At 34.8% G+C, this 19,248-nt stretch overlaps 1 protein-coding gene across 5 annotated transcripts in view; it reads left to right on the top strand.

The window, feature by feature from the left end:
- Positions 1-19,248, top strand: part of LOC129733071 (alpha-actinin, sarcomeric) — a 67,346-nt gene that overhangs the window by 16,107 nt on the left and 31,991 nt on the right. For 3 of the 5 annotated variants that reach the window (XM_055694627.1, XM_055694626.1, XM_055694630.1), the window contains exons 1-2: positions 15,750-15,889; positions 16,138-16,352. In XM_055694627.1, the coding sequence (XP_055550602.1) occupies positions 16,233-16,352 (120 nt within the window). In that variant the 5' untranslated portion in view covers positions 15,750-15,889; positions 16,138-16,232. Of the gene's footprint in view, positions 1-15,749; positions 15,901-16,137; positions 16,353-19,248 lie in introns of those variants that run through there. The other 2 variants (XM_055694629.1, XM_055694628.1) reach the window with 2 other exon arrangements.

Here is a 19,248-nt window from a genome sequence, read left to right as displayed (position 1 = left end):
ATCAAACAAACCGTTTTGACTGTAGACATATTTTTATTTTCCAATAGAGCACTATGAGGAATTAAGAATATTTTTTACAGTCAAAACGGTTCACGGTGCCCCGCTGGACCATTATTATAAAAAAAAATTGTCCATCAAATCCAAGTATAGGGGTCAATTCTTGAGGTCATTTTACACCTCTGGTGAAATTTTTAAAAAAATCCACCGACTGGATCTCGAGAAATCTCAATTTTAGTGAGTTAGTTAATAACTTTCAAAATTATTTTTAATCGATTCATGCAATATCATCGAAATTTATCCAAAAACTTGCCCAAATCATTTTATACCAAAATATACTTGTTGGTGTTGTTACAATTATGATAATTCACCACTGACTTAACTCTCCAAATTGACTTAGGTATGTTATTTGTATGGCTTAGTAGCTCTTGTTTAATTTAAATGTTACTCTCTGTGAAGTGAATGTGGAAAAATGAATCATTGTGTTTTATAACAAATCCACACACAAACGCTTACAAACACAAAAATATTCACACACTTATACAACATATGAACAGATAAAATTTGAAAATTATGTATTATATCTTCTCTACTAGAAAGACAAGCACTGCTAAATGTTTAGCTTCTACTACTTTATCAAATTTTTAATTATTAGTGCGATTTCCAGGTTCTGGATAGTGAAAAAAAAAATAAATATAATAAATGGTTTTCTTTTTGTCTCGAGCATGGGTTCAAAAAGACAATTTCTGATTTTGCCAGCAGCTGAGAAAAGCTACAACTTCCGTTCTTTTTAAAATGCCACATCACTAACCCTAGCAACGTTGCCAGTATGCCAGATATATCTGGATTTTGCCAGATTTCTGTTTGCGCGCCAGACAAACCTCAGAATCTGCCAGGTATTTGTTAATGAGCCAGATATTTGCCAGATTTCATCCGCGTCGTCTCGCAAAAAGGTCATTACTGCGAGGTGGGCCGTGCCTGGCCTTTACCTACCTACACCCGGCAAGAGCAAAAGAAAAGGTCATCACTTTCAATTCTGCCAGGAATTTTATCCAAAAATGAGTGACAGATTTTTGCCAGACTTTTTATTTTCAATTTGCCAGATTTTATTCAAAACTTAGTGGCAACGCTGAACCCTAGAAAGATAGTCTGCGTCAATTTGACTACTCGCTTTAGTGACATTACCCTCTTCGTTTTCTAATAGTGCGAATATATTCACGTTTTTTCAAAAAAACTGAATTCTGGTATTTGTTATGTATCGATGTGTTACTATCATAATGATCACTCAATATTAAATTTTAAACAAAAACTTGCATTTTACATGATTTGAAATTTATGCATCAATATCCAGGGCTAAGTAAATACCCTGTACCAGAGTTCTGCAGAGACACTGCAAGAGGTCTTGGTCATCACAATGAACAAGCTTCCGAGCCTGTTCATTTCAACGTGATTTGGCAACTGAACAAAACTCCAGATTTACAACGATCGCTTATTAAGTGCCTTGATTGAGTATAACAGTAATCACCTGTGTTAGCCTATACTGCCTTTCTTGCATGGTTGTCGTAAAAGCCAATATGTCCAAAATGTACTTTTTTGTTGATTCGACTTCCTTTTTCTAAAATAAATACAATAATACACACTAAAAGAAACTTTTTTGTTCCGAAACATTCGAGAAATATTAAAAATCCGTAACTACCAATTGGTTTTACTCCGTGCGAAATGCAATTGTTTAAAAAAATCGTATTAGGTATTCGTTACACAAGCTAGGAAAAGGAGGCTAAATTCTCTTATTGTATATTAATTTTTTCAAATCACTCTTTCTAATTAGGAAAATATAATACAGGTCGGACTCGATTATCCGGAACATCAAAAAAAATTTCATTCCGGATAATCGAGTTTTCCGGATAATCGAATCACACAAAAAATACTAAAATTTTGCGATTAATGAACATAAAATAAATATTTCTTTTCTTCATTTCACTTGTATGATGCAGTGGCGTAACCAGAAGTTATTTCTGAGGCGAAAAAGGGAAAAATCTTGAGAAGCAAAAAAAAAAAATAAATTGGACATTGATTATTTTCACTCAATTCGAACATGTCCCAAACATGCCGGAATTGACTTAAATGGTAACAAATATGCCAGAAGGGATGGTAAAGGCAGAATTTCGGAATAATAATTGAAAACGGACACCAAAAAAATAAAATTCCGGATAATCGAGTCTAAAATTCCGGATAATCGAATTCCGGATAATCGAGTTTCCGGATAATCGAGTCTCCGGATAATCGAGTCCGACCTGTACATAATTTTCAAAATTTGTGTGTAATATATATGTATACGTGTGTGTGTATGTGAGTGCGTGTTTGTGTGTATTTGTGTGTGGGTTTGTATGAAACACAACAAGTTTAAATTATTTTTTTCCCATTCAATTCACAGAACGTAACATTTAAATTAAACTAGAGCCACTAAGTCATACAAATAACACACTTAAGTCAACTTGGAGAGTTAAGTCAGTGGTGAATTATCATAATTGTAGGAACACTAACAAGTATATTTTGGCATAAAATGATTTGGACAAGTTTTTGGATGAATTTCGATTGCATGAATCGGATAAGGATTATTTTGAAATTTATTAACTAACACACTAAAATCGAGATTTCTCGAGATCCGGTCGGTAGATTTTTTTGAAATTTTAACCAGAGGTGTAAAATGGCCTTAAGAATTGACCCTTATACTTGGATTTGATGGACAATTTTTTTTATAATAATGGTCCAGCGGGGCACCGTGGATTTATTTGATTGGCATTTCAGAAAATGTACCACTAAGAAAAAGAAGACGAACGAACACCAACAAATATCCAGTGTGGTTTAATCCACAATTGAAGAACCTAAAAAATAGAAAACAAAAAGCACATAAAATATACAAAAAAGACAACAATAGCGAAAATCTTCAAAATTACCAAGAAATTTGCCGTCAACTTGACGCAGCCATTAAAATTGCGCATGAAGAACATAACCGTAAAATCGAACAACAAATCAAGTCCTGCCCTAAGAACTTCTCCAATTACGTAAAAACCAAACTAAAAAGTAGCAACTTTCCATCACGAATGCATCTTGACAGTAAATTAGGACAAACTAGTAATGAAATATGTAGTCTTTTTGCCACTTTTTTTCAAGAAATATACACCACATTTGAAGAAACATATCGCGACCGCGAATATTTCTCGTATTTTCCTGATTTTTCTAATTCTTTATCTGCCAATCAAATATCCGAATTCGAAATTCAGAACGCACTTAAAAACTTAGACGCTACGAAAGGTCCTGGACCTGACAGAATAGCTCCAATTTTTCTCAAAAACTTGGCAGAAGAACTATCTACACCTTTACTACACCTCTTTAATATGTCTCTGAAGAATGGAATTTTTCCAGACAGAGCCGGATTTACGATTTTGGTGGCCCGGGACCCAGTTTTCAGTGGGGGCCCCAAAATAAAACAAACCCGTTTTTTTATCGTACGAGTTAAAAACATTTATTTGTTATTGAAAAGTTACCAAAAATTTGCTAGATTTTTTTTACGAGTTTTTTTTTGCAGAGAACTTATTGATTGAATAATCAACATTCAGCTCCTTCAGAATATTGTACTCTCAATTTAACAATGCTAAGTTTGACAGCCTTCCACTCTTCATAGTCGTACGCAACCTATTTTCAATCGGTTTCATCTTCGAAAAAGACCTTTCTCCAGTTGCGTTCGAGATCATTAGGCTCAAATAAATCCTTAAATAAAATAATTTTTGCAAGGCACTAACGAGTTTTTGATTTTTTTCTTCATGTAATCATCTTTTTTGAGCTCCACTTTGATATACGCGAGGTTTTGTGGTGACAGCTCATTTTGAATAAATATAATAATAAATTCGGTTCTTGCTCACTGTTTATAGCCAGATCTAACTGATTTGGACCAGAGATGCCAGATGTTTTCGAAAGATGTCTGCAACTGCTCGAAATCCGGAAATTTTTTCTTGATATCTGAAAAAAACCTGCCGCAATTTGAAAAAAAAATGCGATCCGCAGGCAAAAATTTGCACACAATTCGAGTAAGACTGCGCAAATATAAGGCTACGCTGGCAATAATCTACAGAAACTAGGAAAAAACTACACACATCTGCAGGTCAATAAAATCTGCGCACGGACTCTGAACATTTGCATTTTACAACGCAAATCTGGTATCCCTGATTCGGACAAGTAAACTTATTTTCGGAATCAACAGCAATGCATTAAAAAAACTTGTGGATTATGTATTTTCTTTCCTGCTTGATCTCCCATGCGCGCTGGTTCGATTCAAATGGTGTGTTAATGTGTGTCATTCCAAGAGAATCGAAGGATCTTGGATGTAGTTGTGATATTGGCGCTCGCGAAAAAATAACACTGAAGAAAAGTTTCAAATTGAAATGGTCTGTTCAAATTTTCTTGCTGTAAATTGAACTTTTGATTGAATCTCATTTTTGATAGAGAAAAGAACTTTTTCTCGTTTTGTGGGGGCCCCAAAAATGTGGGGGCCCGGGGCCCGGCCCCCCCTTAAATCCGGCTCTGTTTCCAGAACTCTGGAAAACCTCATATTTATTGCCAATCAAATCTGGCGCTAAATCTGACATTCGTAATTATCGTGGAATAGCCATTATTTCATGCATTCCAAAATTATTTGAATCAATAATTAATGAAAAAATCTTTCAGCAAGTAAAAAACCAAATCACAACTCAACAGCACGGCTTTTATAAAGGCCGATCAACTACCATCTCTTGGAATTCATAACTTTCACTTTGACTGTAATGGACAACGGCAACCACGTAGAAGCTCTTTATACGGACTTTAGCAAGGCATTTGACAGAATCGACATACCTTTATTGCTCTTCAAGCTCGAAAAATACGGAATGGAAACAAAATTCTTGGAATGGCTGCAGTCATACTTAATAAAGAGAACACAAATAGTCCGATTTCAAAACTTCTTCTCAAACCCAATAGAAGTAACTTCCGGGGTTCCTCAAGGTTCTCACCTGGGCCCTCTTCTTTTTATATTATACGTGAATGACATTTCCTTTCTTCTTAAATCAATACGTGTGCTTGTATATGCTGACGACAAGAAGCTCTTTATAGAAATAATCAATGCAGAAGACTTCGAAATATTCCAGAATGAAATTAATGTATTCTACACTTGGTGCAACAAAAGTCTATTGCAACTCAACATTAAAAAATGTAATTCAATAGCCTTCAGCAGAAAAACAGTACTACCACCTACAAACATTTTCTTAGGAAACCAACCAGTAGAAAAATGCAAAATCGTAAGGGACCTAGGCGTAATCTTAGACTCCAAACCTACATTCATAAAACATTATAATACAATTATCAACAAAGCAAATAGTATGCTGGGCTTTATAAAACGCTTCGGCCACAATTTTCAAGACCCATATACAATCAAACTATTATATATTACATGCGTCCGACCAATTCTGGAATAATGTAGCATTGTATGGAATCCCTATATTGTAACACATGAAGAACGCATTGAATCTGTCCAAAAACAATTTCTTTTGTACGCGCTTCGTAAGCTAAATTGGACAGCATTTCCCTTACCATCATATGAAGCACGCTTCATGCTTATAGACATACAAGCACTTAAAGAACGCCGCGAACTTTCAATGCTTTATTTTATCAATGACATTATTTCTCAACGCGTGCAATCTTTTAAATTATTATCGCAACTAAATTTTTATGCACCCAGTCGTCAATTAAGAAATCGTAAAATATTTTCGGAAAACTCTCACAGAACTAACTACTCAAAAAATGGCCCAATAAATCGCATGATGTGTCACTATAATCAGCACTGCGAAAATATCTACATCACTATGGGCAGAAATTAAAACAAAAAACGACTAACTACTGGAAAAAATGTACAGTCCCTCTACAATTATGGGTCAGTCAACGTGCTGTCTGAATGTTCAAAAATGGGTATAAAATCGGGAAAATTATCTACTACGAATGTTTTACTACCTATTTCTGTGTTCTGATGTGTACTTTTGATCAACAATTAGTTTCACTGCAGTTGATGCGTGAAAACCGGTTGGGAAGAAAAATATCACTTACACACCAAAAGACACAATTATGGGTCACTTCTGGCATTCAAAATCATTTAGTCTATGAAATCGTCAAAATACATAGCGCAAGTTATTTTATTGTTGTAGAAACTTGATAATAAGTTATTTTATTTAGTCTTGGTGCATTATCATGTAAAAGTAATGAAAATAGCTAAAATATGGACTGACCCACAATTGTGCACCGCAAAATGTAATATTACCACCATTATGGGTCACTTCACTTATTTCACCGACCAGAATTATAGTTTTTAGTGAATATTTCAACTTTAAATCATTTTAATCGTATAAATGAGGTTACAAGTGAGTAACAAAAACTACCACTGCTAATGAAAATTGTTCAGTTTTGTGAGAATAGACGTATTTGCGTAAAAGTGACCCATAATTGTTGCTGACCCATAACTGTAGAGGCACTGTATAGAATATAAGAAAACATTGTATTATTATGACTGCAGCCTACATTTGCTTGACGAAAATAAATAAATAAATACATAGTGTATCTGGCAAAGTTGTAAATAATAACATTGTTTTTCCAAAAAAAATATACCCTGTGAAAAAAAAATAAATTAAAAATATTTAACTTTTTTTTCTGATTTCTCCATAGGCGGTTTCGTTGTGCAGGTAATCTTTCGTAGTTTAAAAAAACAGTTTTTTTTAAATGGGCTGTATTGGATAATAGATTTTTAACTTTCTTTCATTTCGTTTTAAAAAAATTAATAATTTGTTTTTAGAGTGTATATTTTTTTTAAAGACAAAACTGTTATCTACAACTTTGCCGAAGACGTCACACCGCTCAAACGAACTGTGTTGGCACTAAAAATATTTGTAATTATCAATACCTATCCGAAATAGCATTTTTCAATAACTTTTCAAAAAAGAGACGTGTTCCAAAAAATTAAACCAATTGCACAAAATGGCATCTTTTGCCTAAAAAAACGTCTATGCAAAGTTTCAGCCAATGGGCACGTTCACATTCTGATGATGTAAACTTGACAGAAAATGTATGGTCGGACTGTCAAAACGACGCAAACCCAGAAACAACGAGTCAATTGTGTTGCGTACCTGATTGAGATCCCTATACTCTCATTATCACTGAATAACATCGATACAGTCTATTGTCCGATTATATAAGCTGGCAAAGGACATTATTGTGGTAAATAAAACGAATAAATTGTCTGGTACAACATCCGAAAGAACGAGTACAAGTGTCCTAGAGAGTAGATTTTTCAAACAAAATAAAAATAAACATATTCCATCAGTTTCCACCGTTTCATGTAATTTTAAGACATTTGGAATCGGAAACATTTTTCAAATACACTAAGGTCACTTTTTACGCGTTTTTTGACGCGGATTCCGGAATTTACGCGTTTTTTTTTACGCGAATTCCGGAATTAACACGATTTTTTTTACGCGGATTCCGGAATTTACGCGGTTTTTTACGCGGATTCCGGAATCTACGCGGTATTTTTTTGCGCGGATTTCGGTTTCCCTTCACTCGGAATGCAGAATTAACGCTGTTTTTTTACGCGGCTTCCGGAATTTACGCGGTTTTTTTACGCGGATTCCGGAATTTACGCGGTTTTTTTACTCGGATTCCGGAATTTACGCGGATTCCGGAATTTACGCGGTTATTTTTACGCGGCACGTATCCCCCGCGTAAAAAGCGACTATAGTGTATTCAAATTCCATGTACCTCCCGTGTGTGATTTTTGAAATGATATAAAAGCATTCAACATTTTCCGCGAGACACAATCTTAATTTTGGTTGAGATAATTTTTTTTTGCACAGAGTAGTTTTCGAAACATTTTGTAAATTTGTTTCGTAATATCTTGCCATTTTACATGGTATTTTTCCAATTCAACATTGCCACCCTAACGACAATGATATGACAAATATTCTATTTTCAGGAATTTTTCTATTGGTATTCAGTGGAAAGTGATTTTTTTCATTTTATACTCATTTTTACACAATATTATGAACCACCCTATGTCGAATAAATGAACCACCCTAATGACACATAATGTATTCGATGCTAGTTATAGTGTATATCATTATACAGGCTATTTCGAGAGACGCGATCAATTTCATTAAATAAACTCTAAATGTTTCAAACTCCGCCTTCCACAATTGAAAAAACGACTAAGTCCCAGAGAGTCGATTTTTGAAAAACAAATTTTTTTTCTGATGACACCAATTCTCGACGTTTCATGCGTTTTTAAGTCATTTGGCATAAAAAAAATTTCGAAAACCGACCATGGTTGATTTTTCGGTTTTCAAAAAAGCCAAACTTCAATCGCTTTGCGCCACCCCATTTTAAGTCCGATTGAGCTGAAATTTTACACAGGATGTTTTTTCGAGCAGGTGAACATTTTGTATAGGGTTTCTTTTTGAAATTTTCTGGTCACTTTTTTCCCATACGATGATTGGCACCCTAATCTTTATAAATAGTTGAACAGGGTCACGAGAACGTTGATATTGACGTCTTCGTACATTTTTCAAACGAATCAGAAGTTGAAGGTTTTCGTCAATTATTTGTGAGTCAAATTTCACTGGAGCCTTTGGAACAGAATAATTCCTGGCATCAATAATTGCGCATTTTAATGCTTCTTAAGCGGAATCAATATTCACTTCGTTTTGCAAATCCAGTTCATTATTGAAATTATTCTCAATATAAGTTTTATACCTTCCCCAATTAGCCTAGTGATAATTAAAAACAGTGCTCGTAGGGTTTAAAACTGATTCATGTGATGTAGAAAAAGTTATTGGGAGATGGTCAGAACCAAAATCAGCATGTGTGATCAATTCACTACGTAAATGACTTTGATCTGTTAGTACCAAATCGATTGTTGATGGATTTCTTACATAAGAAAAACATGTAGGACTATTCGGAGACAAAATAGAATAGTATTATGAAGAACAATTATTGAATAAAATTTTGCCTTTGGAATTACTTTGAGAAGTATTCCATGGTCGATGTTTAACGTTTTTTTTTCCTGTATGGACTTCCTCACTGCGACCGACTCGTAGATCTATTGTGAGATATGCCCGGGTGTCTGCTGTATCCCGCACTTCTGTTAATAGCAATACCGCTATTGAGAAGTGGCATGCTTATTATTATTGTTCATCAGTGCTTGTGTGTAATGTGATACTCTTCCTTACACGCTTACTGTTTTACTATACCGATACTCGTTCCTCTTGCCAAATATCACCAATTATAATTCCCTGGAGAAGTTTCGTCGTGCGTCCTTCTGGCCAGTTTTATTGATAAGCGGGACTTATTTTTTGTTAAGAGGAAGTCACGCAAAGGTATTGTAGATTTCAGCGTAAAGGAAGGGTAACTGGTGGGGAGCCTGAGAATAAACCCATGCTTAAGTCCTTTCTGACATCGGATGGCCTGGTTCTACTACGATTCGAACCCACGACCATCCGCTTGACAAAGCGGACTCTGTAACCTTGCGGCTACGCAGCTCCCCATGTTTAACGTTAAAATAGCTGATTATAAAAAACTTTAAACGATTTCTGGTAAGTTTTTGTAAATCACCTTTAAAATAATGTTTGTGTACGCGAGTGCATTGGAATGGTAAATACGCTGCGGCAACCAATAAATTACCAAGTTCACTTTGAACTTCAATTCCCAAAGTTTGAAAAACTTTCGTCTCAAGATGGAAAAAGCACGATATTTGATTCGGCGATGGGTTACAATTGCAACTCCACTGCCGGAACCCTGAATTCTATCATATCTATGAACCACGTAATTGGGATCATATTTAAATTTAATGTTAGGCTTCAAAAATGTTTCATTAATAATTGCAATTTGCACATTATTTACTGTTAAAAAATTTAAAAGCTCATTCTCAGTGGCTTTCAATGAGCGAGCATTCCAATTTAAAATTTTGATTGATTTATTTACAATTATTGCTAAATTTTAAATTAGACACAATTCTAATTGTTAAATTTGTTCCAATTTGAATTGCTTCAAACATGGAATTTGCAACATAACGTTCATAAGATCGAACATTGCCTGTCACAAAAAAGAAAGTTTACCTGCCGTAAAAGGCCCCAGGTAGTTGACATTAGAAAAATATTTTCAGCAGCAATATTAGTTGGAGTAATCAATGTATTTTTATGTTCTACCGTTTTTTGTTTACCCCCCACATTAACGGTCGAACTACCTATATTAGGCGGAATAATGTTCGAACTACCTGTAACCTGTGGGCACGTTAGACGGGTATGCAAAGAAGTAGACAAATTGGGCGGTACAACTGGTACGCTTGGAGAATTTTGTTTTGAAGTTTGTTTTGATTGGGAAATTGAATTTTGTTTACTCTGTCTTGCCTTAACAATTGCTAAACGGACTGGGCATTGATAAAAATTTGATATATGGTTGCCGTTACAATTCGCACAACGAAAATTTTTACTCTCATTCACAGGACATTTGTCCTTTTTGTGAGAAAAGTCTCCCCAAATGAGGCATTTTTGGTCCATGTTGCAGAATTTTGATCCATGGCCTTAACGTTGGCAAGCACGGCCATTGGCGTAACTACGGGGGTGGCTAAGGGGGGCTATATCCCCCCCCTGGAATTTCTGTAGTCCTCCCGAGAGTTGAATTGTATCAGCAGGAATAGACTAAAAAACCTAAATTAATCCACCTAGCGGTCAGACCCAGCCTTTCTCATTCAACCTTTTATTTGTAAAAATAGATTTACATGAACGCATCAATCCAATAAATGTATGTCACTCTTTAAGTTCTAAAATATTGATGTTGTAATCTATACATATAAAAATGTAGTCCGGTCGTCTGTCTGTTTGATCCATATAGGCTCGAAAACTACTGAACCGATCGACGTGAAAATTTGTATGTAGGGGTTTTTGGTCCCGATAAAGGTTCCTATGATAGTTTGAGACCCCTCCCTCTTCTGGAAAGGAGGGGTCCAATACAAATGAAACATACATTTCTGCATAATTCAAGAACAAACCAAGCAAATGAAACCGAATTTGGCATGTGGATGTTTTAAAGGGTAATAAATATGTCCATAATGGTTCGACGCCCCTCCCTTTTATGGAAGCACATGTTTCTGCACAAATTTCTGCACATCTCACGAACTAATCAACTAAATGGAACCATATTTGGCAGGTGAATGTTTTTAGTAGTAACAAATATGTTCCATAATCGACCTCAGGCAACATTTTGGATATTGTTTGGACCACAAGAAAGATACACAGGAGCTAAATTCGACCACAGATACCATTTTGAATTCTAAGATGGCGACTTCCGGCTACGGAAAACTAGAGGGAAACGACCAAATACCACCCAATATGGGTGTTTTCGGAATCGTAATGATGCACTAGAGCCACAAATCGACTTCAGACACCATTATGAATTGTAGGATGGCAACTTGTGGTTTCTGGAAAACAGCCAAAAATAGCCGATTTCCGTCTAACATGAGTATCTCCGGATCTAGAATAATACACAGCAGCTGAAAACGAAAATGATCAAATTGCACCCAATATGGGTGTTTTTTCAACCAGAATGACGCTCAGAGGCCAGAAATTATATTAAATACCATTTTGAAATCCAAGATGGCGACTTCCGAGTTGTGAAAAATAGCCTAAAATAACCAAATACCATCCAATATGAGTATCTCTGGAACCAGAATGATGCAATGAGCTAACAATTGACCTCAGGCACCATTTTGAATCGCTAAATGGCAACTTATGGGAAACAGTCGAAAATGACCAAATAATACTCAACATGGATATTTCCGTAATCGAGATGATGCATAGAAACCAAACATTGACCCTTGACACCATTTTGAATTTAAAGACGACCACTGTTAGTTTCTGGAAAACAACCAAAATAACTGAATACCTCCCAATATGGGTATTTCCGGTGTTAGATTGATGCCAGAAGATTTGCTGAAAATGACCGAATACCACCCAATATGAATATATTCTGAATTAGGGCGATGTACAGAAGCCAAAAGTCGAGGATGTTGTCATTTCGAGAAAACCAATAAAACCGATAAACCAAACGATTTGTCTTTTGACTTTGATCATCTATGGCCGATTCGTCGTGCATTTGCAGACTTTGAACACATTGCAAGGAATCAATGACTTTGGAACGTTCAAATAATACAAAACCACATTAAATTATGTTGAGGCCACATTAATATATCAATCAAAGCAGGTATAGTTTTAAATAATCTTTGAATTTGTTTTCTTTCCATAACTTTTGAGCCACATATCAAATTGTTATGAAGTTTGTTATTTGTAAGTTTGAGAGATGACTCGTTCGTATGACGCTAGTTATGTTCAAATAATTCATGTGAAATAATAGACTTTCATTGTTTTATTAACAATTTAATACATAACGGTGGCTTAAGTTCAATTATAACCAAATGAAATGGGAACGTATAGGGCAGCCAAACTTTGAAACCACGTGTTCAATCAAAATTCATCAGTTAACCCTCAACTAGCCCGCTCATCTGATAATAATATTAATCAAATCGGTTGTGCAGTTTTTGAGATAATGAAGTTTCGTGATTTTCACATTTTAGTACTTTACAGACGAACTTACAGTCCGATTACAGTAAAATTCAATAGGGTGTTACGAGGCAGCTAGACTTATTAGTTGACACTAATTTTGTGGAAATCGGGTCAGCCATCTCTGAGAAAAGTGAGTGAGTCCAAGTAGTCTTCGGAATATGTTCCTTTGCATAGCTGGATTTCACATTTTTAAACATAACAGGCAAAGTAATAGTCCGATTGCAAAACAAATCAATAGGGTCTTATGGGGCAACTAGGCTTTCCATTCAACACTGATTTTATGAAAATCGGTCCAGCCATCTCTGAGAAACATGAGTGAGATTACCTAGTCTTCAAAACACGTTTCTTGTCATAACTTTTGAACCACAAGTTCAATCTTCATGAAATTCAAAAGTTAAGGGTATTTCAGGTAGCCCGTTCATTTGAAATCAAATCGGTTGTGAAGTTTCCGAGATAATGATGTTTCATGATTTTTACATTTTGAACCATAACCTCTAAACTAAAAATCCGATTACAATGAAATTAAATAGGGTCTTATGGGACAAAAAGGCCTTTCATTTGCAATTAATTTCATGAAAATCGGTCCAGCCATCTCTGAGAAAAGTGAGTGAGAATAAAAATCTGCACATACACACACACACACATACACACACACACACACACACACATACACACACACACACACACACATACAGAAAATGCTCAGCTCGTCGAGCTGAGTCGAGTGATATATGCCATTCGGCCCTTTGGAGCACTTTTATACTTTCGGTTTTGCAAGTGATTGCTATACCTTTCTAGGAGAAAGGCAAAAAACAAGCAAAGCTACAACCATCTCATGTTTTTCAAAAATATAGAGAATTAGACCCCCCCCCCCCCATAGGATTTTTCTTTACTTACGCCAACGAGTACAACATTGGGTGTTCGATCGTTGATGAGACCTTTCAAGACAACCTTAAACGGCTTGGCGTTCTTGGTGTCATAGGTAAAAAAATTGTACATCTTATCAGTTAAATATTGAACAAGGCGATCACGACCCTTTATTGAGTCGGTTAATAAGCGGCACTCGCCTCTACGGCCAATTTGATAGGTAACTTTAACGTCAAAAACAAACATTGAAAGTTACTTTTTGAAAATATTGAATTCAGAAGAAATAGTTACCACAATAGGTAGGACTTTTCCTTTTTTAAAGATAAAGTTTGTTTTAATAATTTTATTTCTTTGATGTTCTTTTATTTAGATTTCATTTATTATATAAAATGAATTTGAATGAAAAAGAACGCTCAATATATTGGAAAAATCTTACCTGTAAGCACAATTTAAAGGTCGGACTCGATTATATACAGACTCGATTATATATTGACTCGATTATATATGATTCGATTATATATAAAATTGTATATAATCGAATCATAATTTTTTTTTCAATTTTAAATATAACTTACTTAAAGCAGCAATGTCGTATAGGGATCGTCCAAAATACGTAACGCTTAGGGGAAGGTAGAGATCTGACAAAACGTCGCAATCAATACTAAAAATTTTGAAGATCTATACTAAGAGCGTTACCTAGAGGAAAGAGGGGGTCGAAAATAGTTTTTATTCACGGTACGTAATTAATGGACGGTCCCTTCGGTCCAATATGACGTAACGCAACATTTTTTGACCCAAAACGTTGATTTTTGAGCCATAATGTTTCAAGTAAAGTAAAGCTGATCTAAAACAGAAATATCGCGAGGGAACGTTTACAAATTATGTAACGCTCAGGAAACGGGAAAGAGTGTTGGGTTGGCAAAGTGTTGCAACCCATACGGAAAATTTAAACAAAAAGCATGGCAAAGGGGGAAAGGAGATCAACAATAATTTTTTCTTGCGTTACGTTATAAATAAGCGCTTCCTTATTGATTCATAAAAGTCCGTTCAAATGTTACATAACGCAAGCAGGGCTGAGGAATTTTTTTATGCCTGGTGTGCTGAGTATTGGAAACATGCTAGACAAAGTGGTGAGGGTTTTCCGGAAGTCCAATATTTATGTCACGTTAAATTTGAATGGACCCTAATATTACTATTTTAATGTTAAGGTTGAGGTGATAGAGATTGACTCTTTTCAAATACTTATTTTTCTGAAGTTGAAATCAATACTGGTGAGCAAAAATTTAAATAAATTACAGGCAATGTTTTTAGCTAATCTACTATCTACCCAATACGCATCACGCAGTGCAAGTTGCAATACACGCCGTGTAGTGTTTCTATGCAAAAGTGGCACCCGTGCAGCACGGTGTAGTGTTCTTGCCATGGCTGACTGCAATAACATAAAGAGTAACTACGAAATCTATACATACATATATTTTTGTAAGAAAGGTTTTTTGCGACTTAAAGGGGGTTAGTCAAAAAAATCCGAATTATTTATTCAAAAACAACAAAATATTTATGCAAAATACACAAAAAAAATTTTTTTTTCTGATTCGATTATATACAGGATTCGATTATATATAGTGAAAATTTTTCGGAGACTGTATATAATCGAGTCCGACCTGTATTAATAGAACGCAAGATTACCACAAAAGATCCCAATAATAGTCGCAGTGGTCTAAATCTCATAAATTGTTCAAAGCATAAATGAAAAATTTACCTCGTAATGTAAACCCCTTACCTCTCTAAAATGGCTTGAAATTAACTCAAATATTCCAAAACCAATAAAACCTAACTTTTATTTACTTATTGCCGCAGATATAAAACGATGATACAACTGAAAGAATAGGTAAAACAACTAGAAATGCATTTAAAGTCTAAGAAAATTCCACTGACACACTATACCTAGTGACACAATTTCCCCGTCTGACCGTAGAAGTACGTCAAAAGCCACAAGAGGCAACAGCATTTTGTAGGTATTAATTGAACGTCACTTGAAATCATTGCATTTTAAGCTATCGATGTAATGATTCGATAATTCGTCAAGCAATGATAATGTGTAGAGTGAAAGATATCCGTTTTAATTTTTGTATCATCGATTAAGATGTGTAGCGTGTATCCGAAAACAGTGTGTGACGATAGTATTTTTTCCGAATATTTAACGTTAAGAAAACGAATGCGCAGTCAGCTTTTCACGAGCAGAAGTGAAAAATAGCCGATGGGCGATCGGACGATTTCTTATTAGTTTTGAGTTTGTAACCAACGCGGGCGGATCGAGCGATAGTAAATTCGAATAGCACGTAATACAGTTGTTAGCAGTTTTTTATTGCAAAGAAAGTTCCGATTACTTCGTTATTAAATGAAAATATTTGAAATTATGTCTAGTAAATTAATATACGCATAAGGAAACTAGTTTTTGTAAATCGTCTCCAGATTTGTGGTTTTGACTTGTTTAGAAATAATTGAATGATTTCTTGCTTACATAACGTTTTTGAAGATACATTTTAACTCAGTTTTTTTTCTTTTCTTCAATTGCTGTGCACAAAAGGTAAAGCTGATACGATCGGTTAGTCATTTCCGTTCTTCGCTTTATATTGTCATCTAACAAGATTGATTCGAAATCACTAAAAAGAAAGAAGTAATATGATCGAGAACGGTGATTATGCCGTGCAATACGGTGGTGAAGATGCTTATATGGAGCAAGAAGAGGAATGGGAACGTGAAGGACTGCTTGATCCAGCATGGGAGAAACAACAGAAAAAGGTAAGCACTGCTGAACAATTTTAAATAAAAATGTATTGTGCCGTCCAGAATAAATTTTATGGACCAAAAAAACTAATTTTCGAGTATAAATGATTTTCGGCAAAAAATTAACTAGGTAATTGAAAGCGTAACTATTCAGATGTTCAAATGCTGGAAGTTGTGAAGAGATGTTAGATTACAATTACAATGCGTTTTCCACTGGCGAATGAAAATTACATTAAAGAGCAGAACTTGGCGCTTTAAATAGCTGAAAGAGTAAACAAGTGAAGATAATTCCCGGTTGGAGGTTGTAATAGCATGGTGATTCATTTTCCAATGTTCTAGCCGTGCATTCCTATGTGATTCATGGTATTTTATTTTTAAACAAAAATGGTGTACCATTTGGCTGAACGATACATATTTTCAGATTTTTGGGTTTATAAATATATAAGTAGATCATGGTTGCTGCCCTGAGTCGAAAATACACAAACATTCAAACTTCAGTATACATGTAGCGCCCAGTTTAAGGTGGTCACAATAGATATATAAGTTTGTGTGCATCAAGAGCTCAAGGTCTTATGATTTTTTCAAATAAATAATTGAAAGGGATAAGCAAACCAATAAGAATAATTCTAACTTTCGATAGTTTAATTTTTAGATATGCTGGTTTGATATCTCGAATGATTTTTTTTTTCATATAAAAATCTAATTATAGAAATAAAATATGTGGAAAGTCCGGCACGAAATATTACGTTTATATGTTTGCTTGCTTTCGCATGTAGGAGGAGTAATGTGCACAATACAGCTGGCATATCATGAATAACTATAAATAAACTTTACTTGCTCCTATTTATACAGATGCTAAAAGCCAAGTTTTTGAAAAGAAATGCTTGCTTGTTGAACGACATATCATCAGCAGTTGCTCCGTGAAAATTTTCGTACGAGGCCAACTGTTGCGAAAATAAAACTGGTTTATCCAGTAGCTTTTTCTTCTAGTTTTGCGGTTAAAAATATGAAATGACATGGATTTTCCAGTGTTATGTACGTGTGTTAAGTGTCAGTAGAACTGTTACTAGTCTACCTTTGCCTGAATGAATAAATAGATACTTTGCTATCACGTGTGGCACTGGAGTGTAGGCTGTTCGATCAATGTCAATTCTATTAGATTAGCAATTCTCTTTAACGAGGTACAGAGAAGCAGTTATAATGAACCGAAGTATATTACCGTCTGCCGGGGTGAGATTAAGCCACGGGGGTGAGATTGAGCCAAAACGGGAAATGTTTGTATGTTAAATTACTTGAGATTTACAAAACCTAATTCCTCAAATTCAATACTTTATGAAACATGACATATTTATTCACAACTTAAAATGGAATATAGATAATATCAGTGAACTGTTTCGCTTAAAGAATGTTTCAAAGTACAGGGTGGAAAACATGCGCAAATAACGTTATCCAAAAATGTCCCAGGAAAACCAACCCGATCAAGAAATCACAAAAACTTACTGCTCAGTTGGTACGTTAGGATGTCGTCTCCAATGTGTTGAGGAAATATTATGCATTGAACCTGTGCCGGCTCAGAAAATAATGTTTTTCCAAACTGTTCACTTTTCGAGCCCTTTTGTGGTGAGATTGTGCCAAGCTATATTGAACAGCACAGTGTGCAGAATTCACATTCACGACAAAATTATATCAGTATACATCAGAACACTTGCATTGTTTACATAGGGTATGTTTTTTGTCCCCACAGCATAAGGTATGTTGTCTAGCTATGGTATTCTTTGAAATAATGACTAAAAGCTTGAGAAGCTTACTGTTCTCAATTGTTAGATAGAAATTTTCAATTATTGATATTACTAATGGAATGTAACAAAATTTTGTACACCAATTCTATATAAACTGATGACTTTTAAAGAGAAGAAGGAGGGTTGTGGGTACGTTTCCAGAGGTTTTAAGATCTCCAATGGAATATACAGTTGTCAATGACACATAATAATTGAAACGAAAAGTCTTCTCAAACTTCATGTCCTAACGTTTCCCCTTTTTAGGCTACCTGGAGACGCCACTATGTGTATAGAGACTGTCTATAAGCCACGTTCTCATAACTAATTACTCTATGCATCAATTTGATCTAGCCACACATTTTTATATAATTCATATGATACATAGTTTCTGATCAACCCCTTAAAGCCCCTTAATAGTCCACGTTGTTTATGGTCGTCCCTATACCTACTGTTTTATCAAGTTAGTCATGTGGATTATTCGTAGACACACTACTGTTCATTTAACAGGTATTAAATTCAACTTTTTGTTTTTGGCACAATCTCACCCCATAGAAGGGGTGAGATTGAGCCAAAGTTCATGTATTTTTAGCAAAATTATAGTTTATTGTAACTCAACCATATTTGTTGTAGTTGATAACAAAACATTCTAGAATGCATTGGTGTATTTTGGATCGAATTCTTTGCTTAAATGTGTGCGTTAGAAGCTTGAGATCAAAAAAGCATCATTTTTTGGCACAATCTCACCCCGGATGACGGTATTTTCTTATTTTATTTTTGCATATGCCATATAATTCATTTCTCACAAACATTTTCCAGTATTTTAGCCGGTAAATCAAGAAAACAAACCTTTTTTTTCCTATTCGTAAAATAGTTTCGAATGAAATTGACAATATGAAGAAATTACATTATTAAATTATTAAGTTATTATTTTGTAATTAAAAGTATTAATTAATAAGGCTGATACAAATTTCGAATTCTTTTTATGTCCAAGGTTATCGAAGTTAGCAGAGGGGGTGGCAAAAAATAAATAACACCGAGACGAAAAAAAGAAATAACTTTGATCAAAGTTTGTGTGCAAGTTATGACGTTTGTAACTTGCACTCAAATAAATGTTGAAAAATAACACTTTATTA

This window comes from Wyeomyia smithii, chromosome 3, assembly GCF_029784165.1.
Source record: "Wyeomyia smithii strain HCP4-BCI-WySm-NY-G18 chromosome 3, ASM2978416v1, whole genome shotgun sequence".
Classification (NCBI taxonomy): Eukaryota; Metazoa; Arthropoda; class Insecta; order Diptera; family Culicidae; genus Wyeomyia; species Wyeomyia smithii.
Note: the sequence above shows the minus strand (reverse complement) of the source record. Positions and strands in the feature narration are given on the sequence as shown.